The 20,178-nt window shown below is 39.5% G+C and overlaps 1 protein-coding gene and 1 non-coding gene across 2 annotated transcripts; both read right to left on the bottom strand.

The window, feature by feature from the left end:
• Positions 1-901: 901 nt before the first annotated feature.
• LOC136231265 (V-type proton ATPase subunit F) lies at positions 902-5,421 on the bottom strand. Its single transcript, XM_066020591.1, has 5 exons — positions 5,196-5,421; positions 4,937-5,017; positions 3,883-3,964; positions 2,710-2,792; positions 902-1,375 (listed from the first exon to the last, which is right to left on the bottom strand). The coding sequence occupies exons 2-5, from the start codon at positions 4,997-4,999 to the stop codon at positions 1,211-1,213; spliced, it is 393 nt and encodes a 130-aa protein (XP_065876663.1). The 5' UTR covers positions 5,000-5,017; positions 5,196-5,421; the 3' UTR covers positions 902-1,210.
• LOC136231713 (small nucleolar RNA U19) lies at positions 1,612-1,749 on the bottom strand. Its single transcript, XR_010690081.1, has one exon. It is a non-coding gene; the product is annotated as a small nucleolar RNA U19 (small nucleolar RNA).
• Positions 5,422-20,178: the final 14,757 nt, after the last annotated feature.

Raw genomic sequence — 20,178 nt, 5'->3', positions numbered from 1 at the left:
CATATTTTGTAAGGAATAAGATGAAAAAATATGACATGGCAGATTTAACCAGTTTGACCGGTCATTTTTACCTGCTATACACCATATTGGGAGGTCACCCATAAGGTCGTACATATTAGTGAGACAAAACGAAAGTTGTACACCAAAGTGTGAAATGAGCCAAAGATTGTATATCATTGATGAAATTTACCCTTAAAAAAACTCATTAAAAAATTAACGATTGACGAAAATTTAGGATGGAATTTGATTATAAATAAATATAATTCATTTGTTATTCCTATATTTAGCTCAAAACTTCAACTATCCCCTGAACGTTTCGAATCACCTCCAATTGTTGTCCAATTGCATTCAATAACTTTTTATTTCTCAATAGAATTCGTTAGAGACGGAAAATGAGCAACACACTCCATCACATGTCAAAGTGCTTGCCACGTGTCAAAAAGACAATGTCATTTAGGAACTTTTGAAAGTACACGGGACAATTGGAGTTTTAGAGATATTGAATGCAATTGGACAAGACTGAATTGAATGCAATTAAAAAAGAATAGAGGGTTATTGAACGCAATTGGACAAAAATAAGGTCTTATTGTATGCAATTGGACAAGAATAGGAGTCATTTGGAACTTTGAAAGTTCAGGAGGCAGTTAAAGTTTTGGACCAAATTCAAGGGCAATAGATGTATTAAGCAAAAAAAAAAAACAAAAATATTGTCAAACTTGTCCATATCATCATTTCGTTAATTTTTTTTCAACGAATTTAAACTTTAATATTAAATAATGTAAAGTTAAAGGCTTTTTATATCACGAAATAAAGTTTAGGGGCCATAAATGTTTATAGCGTAATAGTTCAGAGACCACATAGTTTACCCGCATTGCTAAAGACTACCCGAATTAGCACAAAATAATAGAATGTTCAACGTAAATTCATCACAGTTAACCAATCTGCTTAACAAACAATAAAAATTGCAACTTCCAAAAATAATCAACCACAAATAGTTCTGCATTTTTATGTTAAATAAATGAATAATGCAGAGAACCATTTCATCATACAAAATGTCAAGCAAGAGTCTACTTGCTATGACAAGAGCTCACTCTCGTAGTATGATTTGTTAGCAACAAATGAACACAACAATACCCCATATGCCAAATAAAACATCTCTGGAGGATTTATATATGTAACGATTTTGTACCTCGATGTGGTTAATGGAGGTTTAGCGCCTCCCCGAAGCCACCGACTCAGATGAGAAGAGATGCTTCACTCGTGATAGAACTGAATCCTGTGCAGGATCATAAGGATGGTCTTTTGAAGGTATTTCCAGGATTGCTGGCACCGGTTTGTTGTAGCTATCTACCAAAAACCTTATCATGTTTGCTACCTGATTATCAAAAAGATCAGATCACTAATTAAAATCTTAACAGAAAACAAGTGAAAAACATGGAAGATGAACCGTGTACTTTCTAGTTTCTAATCATGAAAAAAGACAGGCTCGGGGGACAAGATTTTGGATTTGTCAGCTTGATCTAACGAAAGATGCGCGATGTGAATTGGATGTAAACTAAACCACCCATAAAATTGAAAAAAATGGAGATGCAGATTCATGCTGTAAAGTGAAAATGTCCAAAGCTGCTTGGAGGACGATCAGTGGTAATAAAATTACCAGACTGCCTCCTCAAAAAGGCCTCGGATCGTGAGCGACCAATGATAAAATTGATCAAACGATTTGATTTTAGCCTTTTAACTAAGCCAGTAATGAAATTGCTTTTTGATTCAGATGGCTACTCTAAAGGCAGTTTAAGTTCAAGTATGAAAATTAGCATTCAATAAATCTCCATTTAGTACATGCTTGCGACTACAGTAGAGAGAAAGGTGAAGGAGAGAGGTATTCCTCGCTTTGAAGCCGAATTAGGGTTTAAGCTTGAAGGGTATATAGGGAAGTTTTACACCACATGGTTTCTGATTGAGAAGCAGAGAGTATCACAATAGCAAAGTGCAATACAGGAAAAGACATCAGGCACAAGCATGGAGGATACACTAAACTCCGTGCTAGAGCAATTTTAATAAATATTAGGGAAAAATAATTAAACTTCGTGGTTTCGCGGATTTGCAAAACCTTCACTGTGATTTAACAGTTTGCAAATGAGGTATGAGGTTTTCTTCATTTACAAAGACAAACTTTGTCAGTAAAACTGTCCAAATTTGCCAGTGTAGCAAACATTCAAAACAAAACTATCTCATTTGTACCCCTCCTAACATATAATAACATTTTAAAGAAAAAGAACAAAATGCCTAAAACTTTTATTGTTTACTGGTGGCTTAAGTGAAAAAGTATGTCTTTGCAAATGGAAAAAAACCTCAGACTCGTGTTTGCAAACTTTTAAGCCACAGGAAAGTCTTTGCAAATACACGAAACCACAAGATTTATTTTGTATTTTCCCTAAATATTAGTATACTCAAACATGGTCGCAAGACTGCTGAAGTTTCATGCTTCATAACAAGTTAACAAACAATTCTTAGGATCATGGCAATTGCCAGTCCTACTATGATGTCCAAAAACATGTGTGCACAATTGTCCTTGAAAATGCACAAGTATTGAACATTCCTTTCTACATTCAGCTTTAAGCAATTGAAGGTTAAAACAACAAACTATACTAAACAAAAATCATGATAAGTTGTTGATTTATAATGAGAAATTTAGTGAGAACAACTTACATATTGACTAATCATCACTATAGCAATATCCTCCCTTGAAGTGAATTCCTTAAATGCCTCTTCAATTTGTTTAATAGTTGTTTCTACAAAACAACAAAAGAACTTCCATGGTTACAGATTTAATAATTTTAATGAATCAAGTTTGGAATAGAAGAAATATCAAAATGATTCTCTTCATGAATTATATTTTACAAATCCTACTCATGGCAATAACACCTATATGATCATCCTTAAGTTTGAAGTTAAAGGAGTGACCAGCTTCAACACAACGTGTGGATCTAAACCAGGCATAAGTTCATCAATAACATGCCATGATCGGTTAAAATACTGAGATCATAGTTCCATAAACAGACCAACGACTTTAACATCAGGTTTAAAACATTTGCCATATATTTGAAAACATGAATTAGACACAAAAAGTGGATGGCATATGATCATATAGCTACATGGTTGTCAAAAGATTACATAGATTCAGAAACAAGCATGATAAGTGATGGTCAAAATGATTCTCTTCATGAATTATATTCTTCAAACCCTATTCATGGAGATAACACCTATATGACCATTCTTAAGTTTAAAGTTAAAAAGGACCAGCTTGAACACAATATGTGGATCTACTAAACCAGGCATAAATTCATCAATGACATGCCATGATCAGTTAAAATACTGAGATCATAGTTCCATAAATAGACCAACGACTTTAACATCAGCTTTAGAACATTTGCCATATATTTGAAAACATGAATTAACACAAAACGTGGAGATGGCATATGATCATATAGCTGTATGGTTGTCAAAAGATCATATAGATTTAGATTCAGAACAAGCATGATAAGTGATAGTCAAAAGGTTTTATTTCTCAAAAATAAATAGAAGACGTTAGTTTAGATAGTCATTTAGGCATCACAGTTAGTATATCAGAATTCATGTGATTCTGTATTTGATACTAGTCAAGCCATTGCATAGAATGCGTAAAATTTTCTGATTGGGTATCTAATATGATCAAAGAAAGAATAATAGGGACAACGAACTTGTAAAATTGAACTAAGAATCTACATGGTGTCAGTCACATGGTAAAATGTATGTCAGAAAGTACTAGTATGAATCATACTCGTGTAATATTTTTTTTAAATTAAAAAAAAAAAAAGATATATTCAAGTTTCGAAAGCATACTTGAGTCTACAAGGAGGTAATTTGTCTTGCGCCGTAAGTCAACATTACCAACTCCAGCAAGCAGAAAACCGACTACTGTGTCCTTTTATCATATGAAAAAAGAAAAATCAGTTATGCTTCAAGAAATAACACATGAAATTACAACTGCTATAATGGTAAGAAATATATGGGCAATGTGTGTTTGTATAATACATAAATGGACAATCATACATGATGATAAACTTCATGCTATTTTAAGTTTTAACCTATCCAACACTCACACGATTAATACAATTATATATATTCTTTTTTTGCTTTGCTTTTGTTTGTTTTCAACTTCCATTAACAAAAGCTAAAGGACACTGAGAATATCTCGACTCACATGGTAAAATGTAAGAAAACACACAATTTCTCAGTAAATAAATGATTACACTGAAGAATTGTTAGCTTCTTTTAGAACATGAACTGCCTTTCCCTATTCCTACAAGGCAGTTCATGTTCTAAAAGAAATAAATGAAACATTTAAAAAAAAAAAAAAAAAAAAAACCCATTCATTAGGATGACTGAATCTGAATCACTTAAAAGAAACAAATTAATTAAACTTAGATTCCCCCAAATTTTCGAGCTTATAGGAATCTTGGACCTTCTTAAATCACTAGAACATATCTCTATTAGTAATTTTTAAGCACAAGTTATCCCGCTCTAGAATACCATTCTGCAGCAAGTGTTCCAAAATCAAAGTCATGTCATCACCTCCCTGCTTTCATGTGTGGATATGAAATATACATGTCATGGATAGACTTATGTACAATTTTTATCCGTTTCTACAAAGGATCAAAACTATTATCCCTCTCCATTTCAGCATAAATGAATTTGATCAATCAACCAAACAATTCCAATTGAGAATTTATTATAATCTACTGCATAATGAATCTTAGAGTTTTCAAGCTACAATGAGAACTTTGATATGCTTATAGGATGAGAAATTTTATGATCTAATAGTAGTTGATAACAAGAGCATGGAGTTGTTTATTGTCGTAAAAAAAAATAACCATTATGCTCAGTAAATTCTCACCTCATCTGCAATCATTGCAATGAGAGCAGAGTTATTTGTCCGGATTGAAGTTCTGCCAGCCATTTATGAAGAATAGTTCAACTGAAAAAAAAAGGATACTTAAGCATCAAGAACGAAGATCTGTCTAGAAATTCATTAAATTAGTCACAAACCATGATCTCCCTGTCAAAAAGTTAGTGGAAGAGCTAAAAAAGACAACCATTGTCAAAAGAAATCCTAAATTGAAGGAATCGTATACAGATTCACGGAAATTGCTTACTCAGCGAAGAGAAACTGGAGCGTATTGATAGTGAGGAGAGAGATTTCGCCGGATTTAGGTCTGACAACGCAGATCTGAGCGTTCTGGCTAGAGAGTATAAATCAGTTTGGGACACGTAACTGGAAGAACAAAAATTGAAAGAAGAAAACAATACACAAGAAAAGATCGATCTTTTGGGAAGATAGAGTTCAGCGTTGGCCGTTGGATGGAAATTAGGGATTTTGGACAACACATCAATAAAATTTTAACACATAAACAAAAAATTTTATTTTTAATTCATTAAAAATAAAATAAAACTTTAACGAACATAGAAGAATAATTGATTCATAAAGTGGATTGCTATTATTAAAAAAAAAAAAAGGTTTCTTGTTTTTTTTACCAAGCTTCTCATTCTCTCCTTAATTTCTCCAAAAATCACAAACATTACGAATAAATGAAAATGATCGATTATTAGAAAGGTATATTTTTTTTATAAAATTTTCATCGAAAACACGAGTTCCGCCTGCCCAAAAGACAGATGGAAAGTTCATCTGTCTGCCCTTTGGGCAGGCGGAATTTTCGTCCGCCTCCCTTACGGAGAGGCTGAAATTGAACTTTTCTTCTATATTTTGGTCGGTCTCCTAGTGGTAGGTTCGTAATAATTTCACCGAATCTGGATGTGCCATAAACACATGCGTCAACACACCGGTATCCGGATCGGCAAACTTCGAATGCACATACTTGTTCTCGACAGCTAGATGGAAATATTGACTAACCACGTCTCTACCCTCAAACCTAACATTCCTCAATTAATCTATGTAATTATATACATGTTTTATAGTTGGATTATTTGTTGGATTCTTTTCATGAAGTGCAACCAAAACATCACACGGCTTTGTTTGAGCCGAACTCATGTCACACACAATTTTTTTGAATGCGGGACTGAGTCCGCTTATCTATCGATATCCCTCTGGATAAACAATCAATGCATGGTTATGCATACCATTAATCCCTTCTAAAACTAGTATCCCTCAACCGGTATAGCCTTGCAATTGTACGATTTTAAGCTGGAATTTACACTTGCACGATTTAGTCTTACTTTTTCTTCTTAAAGCCCCATCCAAAGTATTCAAAACTCCTATATACCGTTCATTACGAGAACATCTCAAAAACTTCTTCTTTCCTCCGTGTTTGTGCGAAGCAATATAATCAGCTCGAAATCATGTTGAATTGCAACGTTTTTTGCCCACTCAATAGCTTTTGAACTTGTCTGGAAAATTATGCCTGTAATGAAACATCTACTGTAATCGATCCCGTCACCAATCCTATCTTTTAATGGCACCTGAAAATAAATGAAATTCATAAAAATTGTTAAAAAATGCACTTCAAACGCGTTTTATAGTCAAAATAATCGAAAAACGGGTCAAATTTGCTTGTCCAAAGGCTCAGGCGGTTTTTTTGACCGCCTGGCTATTGAATAGGTGGCCAGGAAAACCGTCTGGCCGCGGGTTCCGTGACCATCTAGGCCAACGAAATTTTTTTCCAAAATTTTACCTCTTCTTCGAAATCGTTCATTTCCAGAGTTCTCGGGTCCATTTTTTTAGAATTTCAGTTTTGTTCGAGAGAGAAAGAATTTTCAGTTTTTGATAAAAAAAAATAAGAATTACAAAATTATCAAAATGGAGGCGGTGAATAGTAATACCCTTCATAAAATGCTCACAAAACTATTAAAAATTTAACATAAATATACGCATCGATTGAGATATTATAAATTTTAATAGATAAGAGGAAAATGTAACTAAATAAGTTAACATTTTGGATAATTCAATGGACAAGTATTATATAATAATAGGACAATGAGCAACCAATATTTGGCTTAAAGTGTTATTGAGCTTCTAACCTATTCAAAATTTTAGTATTTGGTCATTGATCTTGTTAGCGATATTTTCGAGATATGCTAATTTCAACCTTGTCACGTGTGGTTAGGGTGCGGGCGTGCCAGAGAAATTATTTCTCAATTATGAAAAACGGTTACGTTTGTGAAATTGTGCACCGAAAACATGAATTCTAAATCGAAGCGATTGGCGAGGGACGCAAGGATTAAAAAAGTTCCCTTTGGGTCTCTAGCGCCGTTATAGAAACTTTGCTAGATTGATTATTTTTATTTAAGCTAAGCGTACGAATTGAGGACGGAAAATTAAAGGAAATTAAAGTGCGAAATTGACACGAGATTTTGAGAAAAATGGTATTTATTGATATGAACGAGTGTTTGAATACATGTGTTCAAAGTAAGCATTAAAATGAAATGAATTACAATTGAGAAATCTCTATATTAAACATATAGGTAATCAATTGAATTAGAATAAACAAATCAATATAAAGAATTGAAATGCGATAAAATAAATTGAAATTCAACAACAAACTCGGAGCCACAATAGCTATCTCGGATTGATGTTGAATTTTGGTGTTGGTGCGAGGTCCTCAGAGAGCTGCAGCCGGTCGGACCCGTACAGTATGTGATCTTTGGTAATGTCGAAACGTGTGGTAAGCAAATGGGGCAGATTTAATCTTTAACTTTGGGAGGCTCGTTTGGATGTTTAGAAACACGAAATCGGATGAGTAAATAGTCTAAATTGAACTTCGGAATGTCAGGAACAAACTTTTATAAGGGGTCTAAGGCTAAAACGAACTTTAAAAGGGCGAAATTGAGAGTTGAAAACAACCGGACGAATCTGGAAAATTCTGGAAACAGAGTATCTAAAAGAATTTGAGCTGTAAAGATCGGCTTGTAAATAGAGTTTCTGAACACGGAATTGGGAAAATAAATACACTAGATCGAACTTCAGGACGTCAGGAACAACTTTGTTGAAGGGATTGAAAAATCAAAAAATGACTTTAAATGGACGAAATCGGGCTTTGAAAATAAATGGACGAATCTGGAAAATTAATTTGGAAACAGAGTTCTAGCTAAGAATTGAGCGAATTAAGAGCTTGGGAATGCTAAATTGAATTGAAAAACTTGGAAAGAGGCTATTGGAACTGAATTAAGGCTAAAGGGGAGCTAAAGAAGGAATTGAAACTAAGAAAAATGAAGAACGAAAGGAAGAACTTGAAGAACTAAGAACAAAAGGAACTAGAGACTAAGCATTGGAGCTTTGAGAGGGGGTTTTGTGTGTTGAATGAGTGCTTTTTTATGAAGGGGAGGGGGTCTATTTATAGTTTTTTGGAGTGGCGTTTTGGTAATTATTTGGTGATATTTTGGTAATTATTGGTCAACTACCCCTTATTTTTCTCTCTAACCTTGCCCACTACCTTGCCACATCATCAACTTCCTCCAACTATCACTAACTTCCACTAACTTCCATGTCACATCACCCCACTACCTTGTGGTTAGAGAAGCTCTTAAGGTTTGGACCAAGATGTGGGGATGGGGCTAAGCTTGTAGGCTAGCCCGTGGCTATGTCCGGGTGCGTTCTGAAAAGTCGGTGATCGTCAACGGGCTCCGGGCGAGAACTGACCTCTAGGTTGTCAAGAGAAAGAACACGCCCCACATAAGTCTAGCTACGCCCTGCGTAGTGCGGCTCCTGAACTTGGTGCGTCTTGTCGATGACGTTTACGCGTGGCGTATAGAAAGGTACATCCCGCGTAAATGAGTCTCTAAAGCGGAACGTCTTCGGATGCGCGGTATACACTTCGCGTATGGAAATGTACGCCTCGCGTAGTGCGGCTCCTGAACTTGGAGCGCCTTATTGCTAAAGCTTACGCGTGACGTCTCTGATGTTAAGTTCCGCGTAGGAAGGCACGCCCCGCGTATGAGAATGCACGCCCCGCGTGTTTGTGCTCATGATCTTGAAACGTCTTGTTGGTGCGTTTTACGCGTGGCGTATAGGAAGGCACGCCCCGCGTAATGGAGTCTCTAAAGCGGAACGTCTTCGGATGGCTGGTATACGCCCCGCGTATGAGGATGCACGCCCCACGTGTTCGAGGTGAGTTACGAATATATTTTCATTTTTTTTATTTTATCATTTATTATTTTCTAGGCAAAGTATAAACTATATCCTAAAATCGACACCCAAGTATTGTATATACATAAAATAAAATTTATTTATTTTGGGCCAACAATTGCCCCCTTTTTTGTGCATAAATAAAATAGCGAAAATAAAATTTATGCATAAAAGAAGTTTTATTAAATATCTTTTTCTCTTCTTTTTTTTAAGATTCAAGCGGTAGCTCAGGGAAGGACAACAATCCGACTTTCCTAGCCCCGAATGTGCTTGACATTAACGACAAGGGAAAAGGAAAGGTAGTCATGATGGACGAGGGAGAATGGGTGGCTACTGCTGCAGGGCCTTCCGTGAGACAAATGGAAGAAGAGGACTCCGACGAAGGCCTATACTTTGGTTTTGAGGATGAAACGCTGGATCAACTGGGGGAACGTTGGAACTTGACATCTTCGCTTGGCACCTTGTCCCTTGGTGAGGACTCGACTGAGGTGGCTATGACTCCATTGCAACTTCCGGCACGAAACCATCTTCCTTCCGCATCTTCCCTAAACCGACTGGTTCTTGCACCATTGTCTCAGGTTTGTATGATCCTGCTAATCTGTTATTTATGAACCATGCTTGAGATAAATTGTTTAGATTGATTGATTGAATTGCTGAAATATGGCAGGAGTCAGCTCTTGTGCGTCCTTTGTTGGTCCCTGTCGGTCTTAAAGCTGATAATCCTTTTGCCGGCTTGGATTTTTCATTTTTGAAAGGACCGTCTACTGTTGCAGCTGATTCATCCTTGCCTAGTGATGACTCGTTGAGTGACGCTCGTGCCAATCTTAGTAAGCTCGTCGCTTCTCCTCTTGACTCCTGGACTCCCACCCGTATTGAAAGGGCAATGGCTGATTTTGATCCCATGATGGGTGCGTGTGCTCATCCTTTCAAGACTGAGCCGTTGAAATCCGCCAAGAACCATGTGTTGTTTTGCTATCAGTCCTACGTTACTGAGAAAAACGTGGCAGCGGGTCTTGCAGCTCGGGTTAGATCAAACATGGCGGAGCTTGAGTCCTATAGCAAGAAGTTTAATGCTTTGGTTGACGCTGAAGAAGCAGATAGGCAACGGTTAGCCAAAATTGCGGCTGTAGAGGAGCGTCTTTTGGTATTAGAGAAGGAGGTGGCTGAAGCTCGAGCGTCTAAAGAGGAAATGGTTAGAGCCAGTTCCGGGTTTAGAGCTTGTTTCCTGCGGATGGAGGAAGAGCTGGGCCGTGAGAAAGATCGATTGGCCAATCATTATGACGAGATGTTGGAATGGCACCGACAGAGCGAGCAACACAAAGAGGCTGCCTCCAAACTTTGTGAATCTTGGGCGAAATACCCAAAGCCTGATTTTTGTTTGTTTCCGTGAGGTACGTTCACGGGTTGCCTGTACTTTCCCTTTTTGTTTTGAGTTTGTGACCATGTACGCTCATTCTTTCATTTATTTATTTATGTAGCGCAAATGGACATTATTTATGAGCTAATTACCGGCTGATCATTTATCTATTTTTATGTCCTAAACATATGGTATATGTGAAATAATCGAAAATGCATAGGATACAAGGAGAAACGCAGGCATTTGAAAATTGAAATGATTTATTGGTTAAGTTCCTACGTTAATTACATCCCACATATTTCGAAAAAACATTTCTCCAAATACTTACCGTTAGTGCCGAGATAGACAGCACGCCCCGCGTAAGTCTGTCTACGCCCCGTGTGTAGGAGCCTCTGATCCTGGAGCGTCTCGTTGATGATGATTACGCGTGGCGTCTCTGGTGTTACGCCGGGCATAGTCGAGCCTCCGGAGTATGATTTCTACGCGTGTCTGTTCTACGCCCTGCGTATAGGAGGAGCGCCCCGCGTATTTAAGCTCCTGAACCTGGAGCGTTTTTATTGATGAGTTTTACGCGGGGCGTTTCTGGAGTTACGCCGCGCGTAGTCGAGCTTCCGGAGTATGATTTCTACGCGTGTCTGATCTACGCCCTGCGTATAGAAGGAGCGCTCTGCGTGTTTTGAGCTTTGAGCTATCCTTCGGCAGTAGCTTCCTCTACATCTCGCGGGTTGGCTGCTCCGCGTGTTATAAGTTACGCTCCGTGCGGTGTAAGACGTTCTCATCGGTTACATTAATTACGTCCCACATACTTTGAAAATATTTCTTCAAATATTTTCCGTTGATGTATCTCCTATGTGGTTATCCGCCCAAACTCTTCAACCAATACGCGTTCCCGGGAAGCACCTTGTGGATTTAAAACGGTCCTTCCCAGTTGGGCGACCACTTCCCAAGCTCACGGTCCTGTTGAAACACTTTTCCACATAATTTTGATTTGACAAAATTGTTTAAGTATAATTGAAATACATATTCTAAACACACTAAGTTTAAATGCTTTGATTTATATTATACTAATGTGTTTGTTCAATGTTGAGTTAAAACTGTTTATAAGACACAAGAATTAAAAGGCCCAAGCCCAATACAAGTGTTAAAGCCCAAGTCAAACAACTTAGTACAACTCGGCCCGCGTTTGTTAAAACGTTGTCGCTTTGGACAAAACGCAACTCAGCAAGAGAAGGATCTAGAAGACCTTCGGGAACAACTTCAAGATGAAGCTGCTGAGTAGTCTCGACAAAGCGTACAAGACAGCAGCTGACTAATGAAAACCTCCAGACAAAGTATTTCTACTTTGGGTAAAGTTCAGACGACACAGTATGCTGTCCAGTTGACTTTACCATAAAAGGAGAGACAGTCTGCTGAGCTGACCGAGGACAGAAGATACACAATTCTGATTGACCGAGAGCTCTGAGCAAGTCAGGATGACAATGACAGGTAGCTGTTTCCCTCCAACGGTTATTTCAAAATTCGAAATGACCGATGCCCAGACGTCTCTATAAATAGTGCCATCAGAAGCTTCATTCAATATAGAACTTGATCAAGCCATTACGCTGACCAAATTTCTACACAAGTTCTGCAAGCAAAGAAGCAAAGCAAATCTTACACTACAATTCTTATATCTGTGTAAAAGTCTAGAGTGATTATTTCAATCGTCTAAAGTGTCTTAGCAAATCTTTGTATAGGACAAACACTTATCATTTCTAGAAGATAGAAAGGAGAGGCTGAGTACTCGGTTATAGTACTCGGCGAGAGATTAGGATTGAGTAGAGGTATAGAGGAAGGTACTCTTGTTATACTCAATTGCTAAGATTGTAAAAGGTTTGAGGCTCTACCTTTAAAGAGCTCAGTAGAGGATTCGAAATCTCGGAACGTGTTCCGGGGACAGGACGTAGGCTTAAAAGAAGCCGAACCTGGATAAATCTGCTGAGTAAAGTATTTCTTACCTTTAACTCCTTATTTATATTGCTTGCTTAAAATAACCAAAAACTGACCAAGTAAAGAGGTCAAGTTGAGTTGTGCGCGTTAAACGTCTGAGCTCAGGAATAGACTCTAAGTGCTATCTCCTGACTCAAGCTAAGAAACTGACCTAGTCACCAGTTGACTAAGCCAGTATCTTGCTGTTTACTCAGCGCCGCTGTTAAAACCTTTTTCCTTAGAAAAAGAAGTCTGCCCTAATTGCGAAAAAGTTTAAATAGTTCCTAACCCCCCCTTAGAACTATACTTGCAACCTTACAAGGGACCAACAAGTGGTATCAGAGCTTAAAAGCTCACTGTAATAGGTCTAACAACCTTGAGCTGATCCCTACCATGGGCGAAAACAGCACTCGGTTTCTCACTGGAAACCAAACAACTCAGATATTGCCTGAGGGGCTGTCCATTACTAGGCCTCCCCTATTCTTCGGGTCAAACTATACCTTCTGGAAGAATAGGATGAAAAATTTCATTCAGGCTACAAACATGAGTGCCTGGCTATCTATAGTCCAAGGCCCATTTGTACCTATCGAAGTTGTGGCTGGCCAAACAGTTGTAAAAGCTGAGGTCAAATGGACAGAGGATGATCTTAAGAAGCTCCAAAACCATGCTTCGGCTATCAATATGCTTCACTGTGCGCTCGATGCTGCAGAATATAATAAAATCTCAGGTTGTGAGTCGGCACAAGAGATCTGGAAAAAGCTGGAAGTCACCTACGAGGGAACAAATAAAGTAAAGGAGTCCAAGGTGAATCAGCAGATAAGACTGTACGAGCTGTTCGAGATGAACAATGATGAGGGCATTTCAGACATGAATGCAAGGTTCACCAACATCATTAATGAGCTCAAGAGACTTGGAAAAATCTTCACTGAGGAAGAACAAGTCAAAAAGATACTCAGGAGTCTTCCTAAAGATTGGCAAGCAAAGAAGACAACAGTTGAGGAAGCTCAGGATTTAACCACCTACAAATATGACGAACTCATCGGTTCATTGCTGACCCATGAGATATCTATGAAGAACTTCGAGGTGAAGGAAAAATCTGAAGACAAGAAGCAGAAATCCCTTGTCATGAAAGCTGACTCCACTGACGGGAGCTCAACTGATGATGAGGAGATGGCTATGTTCACAAGGAAGATGAAAAGGCTATTCAGGAAAAATGACAAATACTCTAAGAAGCCTTACAGAAATTTTGATAAGTATAAAGCTGACTCAAGAGACAGCAAATACGAAAAGGATGGCTCAAAGCCCATTACATGCTTTGAGTGCCATCAAACCGGCCATATTCAAGCTGCCCCACACTGAGGAAAGACAAGAAGAGTGGCAAAAAGGCAATGGTGGCTACATGGAGTGACAGTGATGAGTCTTCATCCACAGAAACTGAGGTCACCGAGTCAGCGAAGATATGCTTCATGGCTGACGAACTTGCTGAGCCATGCATCTCTGAGCATGCTGACCTATCCGTCGCATCAGATGACGAGGAGCAATCAAATGAGGTAATTACTCTTCCCCAGCTCAGAAACGATATGGTTAATGCCCTGAGTGATCTCTACACACTTGTCAAGAAGTGTAATAAGAAAGTTAGAGCACTCAGCAGGCGCTGTGACGAAGTGGAAGAGGTCAAACTGAGTGACCTCAGATTCCTTCTTCAGGACAATTCAACTCTGCATGATAATATGAAAATCATACATGAGTCTATCTCTGAAGTCCAATCAGTTTCATTGAAACTGAGAAAGGACGTCACAACTATCCAGAACCAACTAAAGGTTCCAAATAAAAGAAACATTCCTCTGATAACTCAGTACCAAGGTACTAAGCAGAGATGGAATCCCCAGCGAAAAGTCCAGTGTGACTTTTATGGGAAGAAAGGACACACCACTAAGGTGTGCTGGCACGCTCAGCACTGAGGTGCTGACAAGTCAGTGAAACATCCTAAACAGAAGGTCAGTTGTGACTTCTGTGGAAAGAATGGCCATACTGTCCATGTATGCCGCCATAAAATAAAATATGATGCTTTACCTGTTGCACCTAACAAGCAAGGACCCAAAAAGAATTGGGTACCTAAAAGTAACTAGTTACAATGCAGGTAAGCCTGAGATGTGCTGAGAAGTCAAAGATGTGGTATATTGACAGCGCATGCTTAAGGCATATGACGGGTGATGAAACTCAGTTCATCACGTTTGAGCGTAAACGAGGAGGGAGCGTAAGTTTTGGAGACAACAAGAAGGGTAAGATCGTAGGGTCAGGAACCATCGGAGGTAATCCTACTATTGAATCTGTCTCCCTAGTCAGCGGACTCAAATATAACTTACTCAGCGTAGCTCAGCTATGTGACAATGGGAGAAAAGTTATATTTGATGCTACTGGATGTAAAATATACGAGGGTAAAACAAATGAGTTAATCTTAACTGCCCCTCGCATAGATAATGTCTTTATGCTAGACTTAGAGAAAAAGTTTTCAAAAACTGTGTGCTTAGTATCAAAGGAAGAAAATTCCTGGCTATGGCACAGGAGACTTGGTCATGTAAGCATCGACCTCCTGGCCAAATTAGCAAGAAAGCAATTGGTTGAGGGTCTGCCCGAACTTAAATTTCAATTATGCCACGCTTGCCAAGCTGGAAAACAAACCAAACAATCTTTTCACAGCAAAAATATTGTCTCAACTAAGCGTCCGTTAGAGTTACTACACTTGGATCTCTTTGGTCCAGTCCAGCCGCTGAGTCTGGGTGGAAGAAGATTTTTCTTGGTCATTGTAGATGACTTCTCTCGGTATACGTGGGTCATCTTGCTGACCAGCAAGGATGAAACCTTTGAGACATTTTCAAATTTGGTTAGAAAAATTGAAAATGAAAAAGACCTAAAATTAGCTCACATCCGTAGTGATAATGGTGGAGAATTCAAAAACCAAAAGTTTGTTGAATTCTGTGAAGCCAGCGGCATTGACCACAATTTTTCTGCTCCTAGAACACCTCAGCAAAATGGGGTTGTAGAAAGGAAGAACAGAACTCTGGTTGAAATAGCTAGGACAATGCTGGATGAGCATAGGCTTCCAAAGTATTTTTTGGGAGAGGCTGTTAACACAGCATGCTATATTCTTAATAGGGCTCTAGTTAGACCTATATTAAAGAAAACCCCCTATGAACTTTGGAAAGGACGAAAGCCCAATATTGGATACTTTCGTGCCTTTGGCTGTAGATGTTTTATTTTAAATACCAAAGATAGCTTAGCAAAGTTTGATTCAAAAGCTGATGAGGCTATCTTTTTGGGCTACTCAACAAACAGCAAAGCATACAGAGTTTTTAATAAGCGAACTCAAGTTTTAGAAGAGTTAGTACATGTAGAGTTCGACGAAACTAACCCTGTAGGTAGATACCAGTCGCTGACCGAAGATGATCCACACTCAGTAACCGCTGACTAAGATCCAGCTACTGAGTCATTCACGAAAAGGCTGACCAAGAGTAAGAGTGAACCTAAGATTACTTTTACTGACCCATCTACTTCTGCAGAGATTGTTGAAACACAGACAGCACAAGACATGAATCTACCTAAAGAGATAAGGATCCCAAGAGGGCACTCAGAAAGTGCAATCCTTGATTCTGTTGGGAATACCATGATGACGAGGAATCAACTCAGGAAGTACCTCAGCAATGTTGCTTTCGTCTCAGTTCAAGAACCGAAGAATTTCGCTGAAGCTGAGTACGATGAATTCTGGATGAACGCAATGCAAGAGGAGCTCGATCAATTCAGAAGAAACGATGTATGGGACTTAATGCCTCATCCAAAGAGTCAAAAGACCATTGGAACAAGATGGGTCTTCAGGAACAAGATGGATGAACAAGGAAATGTAGTCAGGAACAAAGCAAGGCTTGTAGCTCAGGGCTACAGTCAGCAAGAAGGTATTGACTACGGTGAGACCTTTGCCCCAGTGGCAATTCTAGAGGCAATTAGGATTCTATGTGCATATGCATCTTACATGAACTTTAAATTATTCCAAATGGATGTCAAAAGTGCATTTCTTAATGGAGTTATAAACGAGGAGGTTTATGTTAATCAACCTCCAGGTTTTGAGGATCATAAATTCCCTAACCACGTTTATAAACTCAAAAAGGCTCTGTACGGCCTCAAGCAAGCACCACGTGCTTGGTATGAGAGGCTGACCAGTTTCCTGCTGACTAGAAATTACGTCAGGGGTAAAGCTGATACAACCTTATTCATTAAGAGAAAGGGTAAAGATACCCTGCTGGCCCAAATTTATGTTGATGATATAATATTTGGTGCAACTAACGAATCAATGTGCAAGGAGTTTAGCAAACAAATGCAGACTGAGTTTGAAATGTCCATGATGGGAGAACTCAACTTCTTCCTCGGTCTTCAAATTAAACAAGGAAAGAATGGCATCTTCATCAGTCAAGCCAAATATGCTAAAGAGATATTAAAGAAATATGACTTGGAGAATTGCAAGCCAATATCCACTCCTATGGGCACTGACACTGTCCTCTGCGCTGACGAGAATGGTAAGTCAGTAGACAGCAAATTATATCGAGGTATGATAGGCTCTCTACTTTACTTAATAGCCAGTAGACCGGACATTCAGTTTTCAGTATGCTACTGTGCTAGATATCAATCTAACCCTAAGGAATCTCATTACATTGCTGTAAAAAGAATACTTAGATATTTGCAAAGCTCAGTGAACGCAGGTTTATGGTATCCCAATACTCACAATTTCACACTTATTAGATACACTGACGCTGACTATGGACGGGATAAGCTGGAACATAAAAGCACCTCTGGAGGATGTCACTTCTTAGGAAGCTGTCTTGTATCCTGGTTCAGCAAAAAGCATGTGTCAGTAGCCTTGTCCACCACTGAAGCTGAGTACATTGCTGTTGGTCATTGTGTTGCTTAAGTCCTATGGATTAAGCAACAACTCGAAGACTACGGTGTTCAAACAAAGACAATTGAAGTCAAATGTGACAACAAAAGTGAAATTGATCTTTCAAAGAACCCAATTCAACACAGCAGAATGAAGCATGTCAGCATCAGACATCACTTCATTAGAGACCATGTACTCAAAGGTGAGATCAAGCTGACCTTTGTCCCAACGGACGAACAGCTTGCGGATATCTTCACGAAGCCACTGGCTCGTGAGCAGTTCAGCATACTGAGAGAAGCTATTGGTATGTTTAATCCTATTCAGTAAATTCCTGAACTAAATGAATATGCATGCTGAGTGAATTACTATGCTGAATGATTGTTTTTGTTGTGTACTCATTTAAACAGCAAATACTGAGTAAACTTGCACACTGAGTAAGTTAGTTTAAACTTAAACTTAGAAATCATCCCATTATGCAATACTGACCACTCAGAATATCAAACGATTAGTATTCTAAACGCTGAGTGTTATATCCGTTAGAATCATTGCAAAAGCACGCGTATAGCCACCTAGGATGACGTACGCGCCGAATGTGTCATAAATGCCAGGATTATTGTCGGTTCACAATCCCGAGGCAAAACTGACACATGGATTCGATAAGATCCATTTCTCACCTCTATAAATAATGGGTAATTCCCTATTTTTATTCTTTACGCTTATCGAATACTCTGGCAAAGAAATTCTTTCTCTCTAAAAATCCCTCTAAGCTTTCCCATCCTCAACAATGACTAAGGTTTCCTACAACATCTCCGGTGCTGGCCACTCTAAGCCCAACTCCGATGACACTTCCAGGCAAACCTCTGTGCCGGAACCTACCAAAGTAACCTCACCGAGCAAAGGACAAGCTGGCCAAACCTCTGGTCAGGGAAAGCCTGTAAAAGTCAGAACCTACTCCAAGGTCTTTGAGAACGTCCGCGAATGGAAAGTTGAGCCCTCAAGATGGGTATCAGAAAACTTCGTACAAAACGAACAACCCTTCTGCGAGTGGATTTCACAAAATGGCTGGACGGAGCTGTTTTCGGTTAGGGATGACACCTACCCTGACCTGGTAAGGGAGTTTTACCACAACCTCCGCGTTGCAAATGACAACACTGACTATCTGTGTACAGTGGTGGAACAGAAAACCATCTTCATCAACCCTCTCTACTTAGGAAATCTGCTCAAATTAAAAACTGAGGGAGCAAGGCTGAGAAGATCTGGAGATCAGGATGGCACTGGGTATGCACACAACTTCTGCAAACCTGAGGGCCACTCAGGAGAAGTCTCAGCTTCATCCATGGGTCAGCACCAGAAGATGGCTCATTACTTGCTGACCTACTTCATCTACCCGAAGATCAACTGCACTACATCAGCAACGAACTTCGAGCAGTGCTTTATATGGCATATGCTGACGTACACACCAATCAACATGCCAGTTTTTCTCGTCGCTGGCTTTTTACGCAGCTCTGGTACGTTGAGGCTAGGATCGCTCATCACCAGAATCCTACTTGACCACAAGGTTGATCTCGAAGGTGAGGAGAAGACTCGAGGATCTGAGATAACAGCTGCCTCGCTGAGAGCATTAAAATTTGGACAGCCTTTGAAGAAAGGTAAAGCTGCTGCTGCTGCTGGACAAGCTGAGGGAACTGCTGAGCCAAAGAAAGGGCGAAGGACTAAGGCCCCAGCTTCTCGCAAAAGAAAAACTGCTGAGACTCCTTCCAAAAATGTTGAGTCTCCAGCAAAAAGACAGAAGTCAACTGGTAAGTCAGCTGAGAAACGAAGCAGGCAAGGTGAGCCTGGAACTGAGGAAACTGCTGAGCAACCTCAGAAGAAGCAGAAACCTTCTACACTGACTCCCCTCAACGCCAGACCTACAGACTTTGTAGTACCGGGTGACTCTCACTTCACCCAATGTCAAGGTAGTGTAGCTGAGTCTGAAGAACATGAGGTACAACTGGATGATCACTTCATCTCACAAGTTGAGGAAGAACTTGATGGTGACAGTACAGAAGAAGAAGAAGAAGAAGAGGCCAGCGGTCAGGATGACGCTGAGGACTCTGAGGCGACAGCCAGTGAACATGAGACTGAGCAGGCCAATGCTGGGGTTGCTGCTGGAGATGAGCAAGTACTTGACCAACACAATGTTGATCAAGTCCAGGTGCAAACTAACCAACCTAATGATGAGCAACACGAATCTTCTCCTTCCCACTCAGGAGATGCTATTCATAGTAACACTCCACCACGAAGAAGAAGAAAATTGGTTAAGGCCAGTGAGAAGACTGTCAGTGAACCTCTTGTGCCACCACCAACTCTTCCTGACTTTGTTATTTCAAAGCCAACCAAGGACCCCTCCACAGTTAAGCTCAAATTTTTCAAACGCCAACCCACTTCTACTGCATCGGCGTCCTTAGAAAAGCAAGCCTCTGTTTCTTCCCAACAGGAACATGCCGACCAAAATGCTTCTGCCACCTCAACCAGTCAGGTTGAGCCGATTACTGTGAATGCTATTTCTTTAAGCATGGTGCTGACTCCAAACACTTCTGCCCCCGTCAGCACAGACAGTATTCGTATTACTACTTCCCCAACTCATCTATCTGCCGGTCAATCAACTATCCCAGAACCTCAAGTGCAGATTGGTACAACACTTCCAGTCACTGACCATGTCACTCCTTTCACTCCTCTTCCTACCGGTCACACTGATGTCCCTGAAGG

The sequence above is a fragment of the Euphorbia lathyris genome, chromosome 5, assembly GCF_963576675.1.
Source record: "Euphorbia lathyris chromosome 5, ddEupLath1.1, whole genome shotgun sequence".
Classification (NCBI taxonomy): Eukaryota; Viridiplantae; Streptophyta; class Magnoliopsida; order Malpighiales; family Euphorbiaceae; genus Euphorbia; species Euphorbia lathyris.
This window is presented reverse-complemented; position numbering and strand designations above follow the sequence as displayed.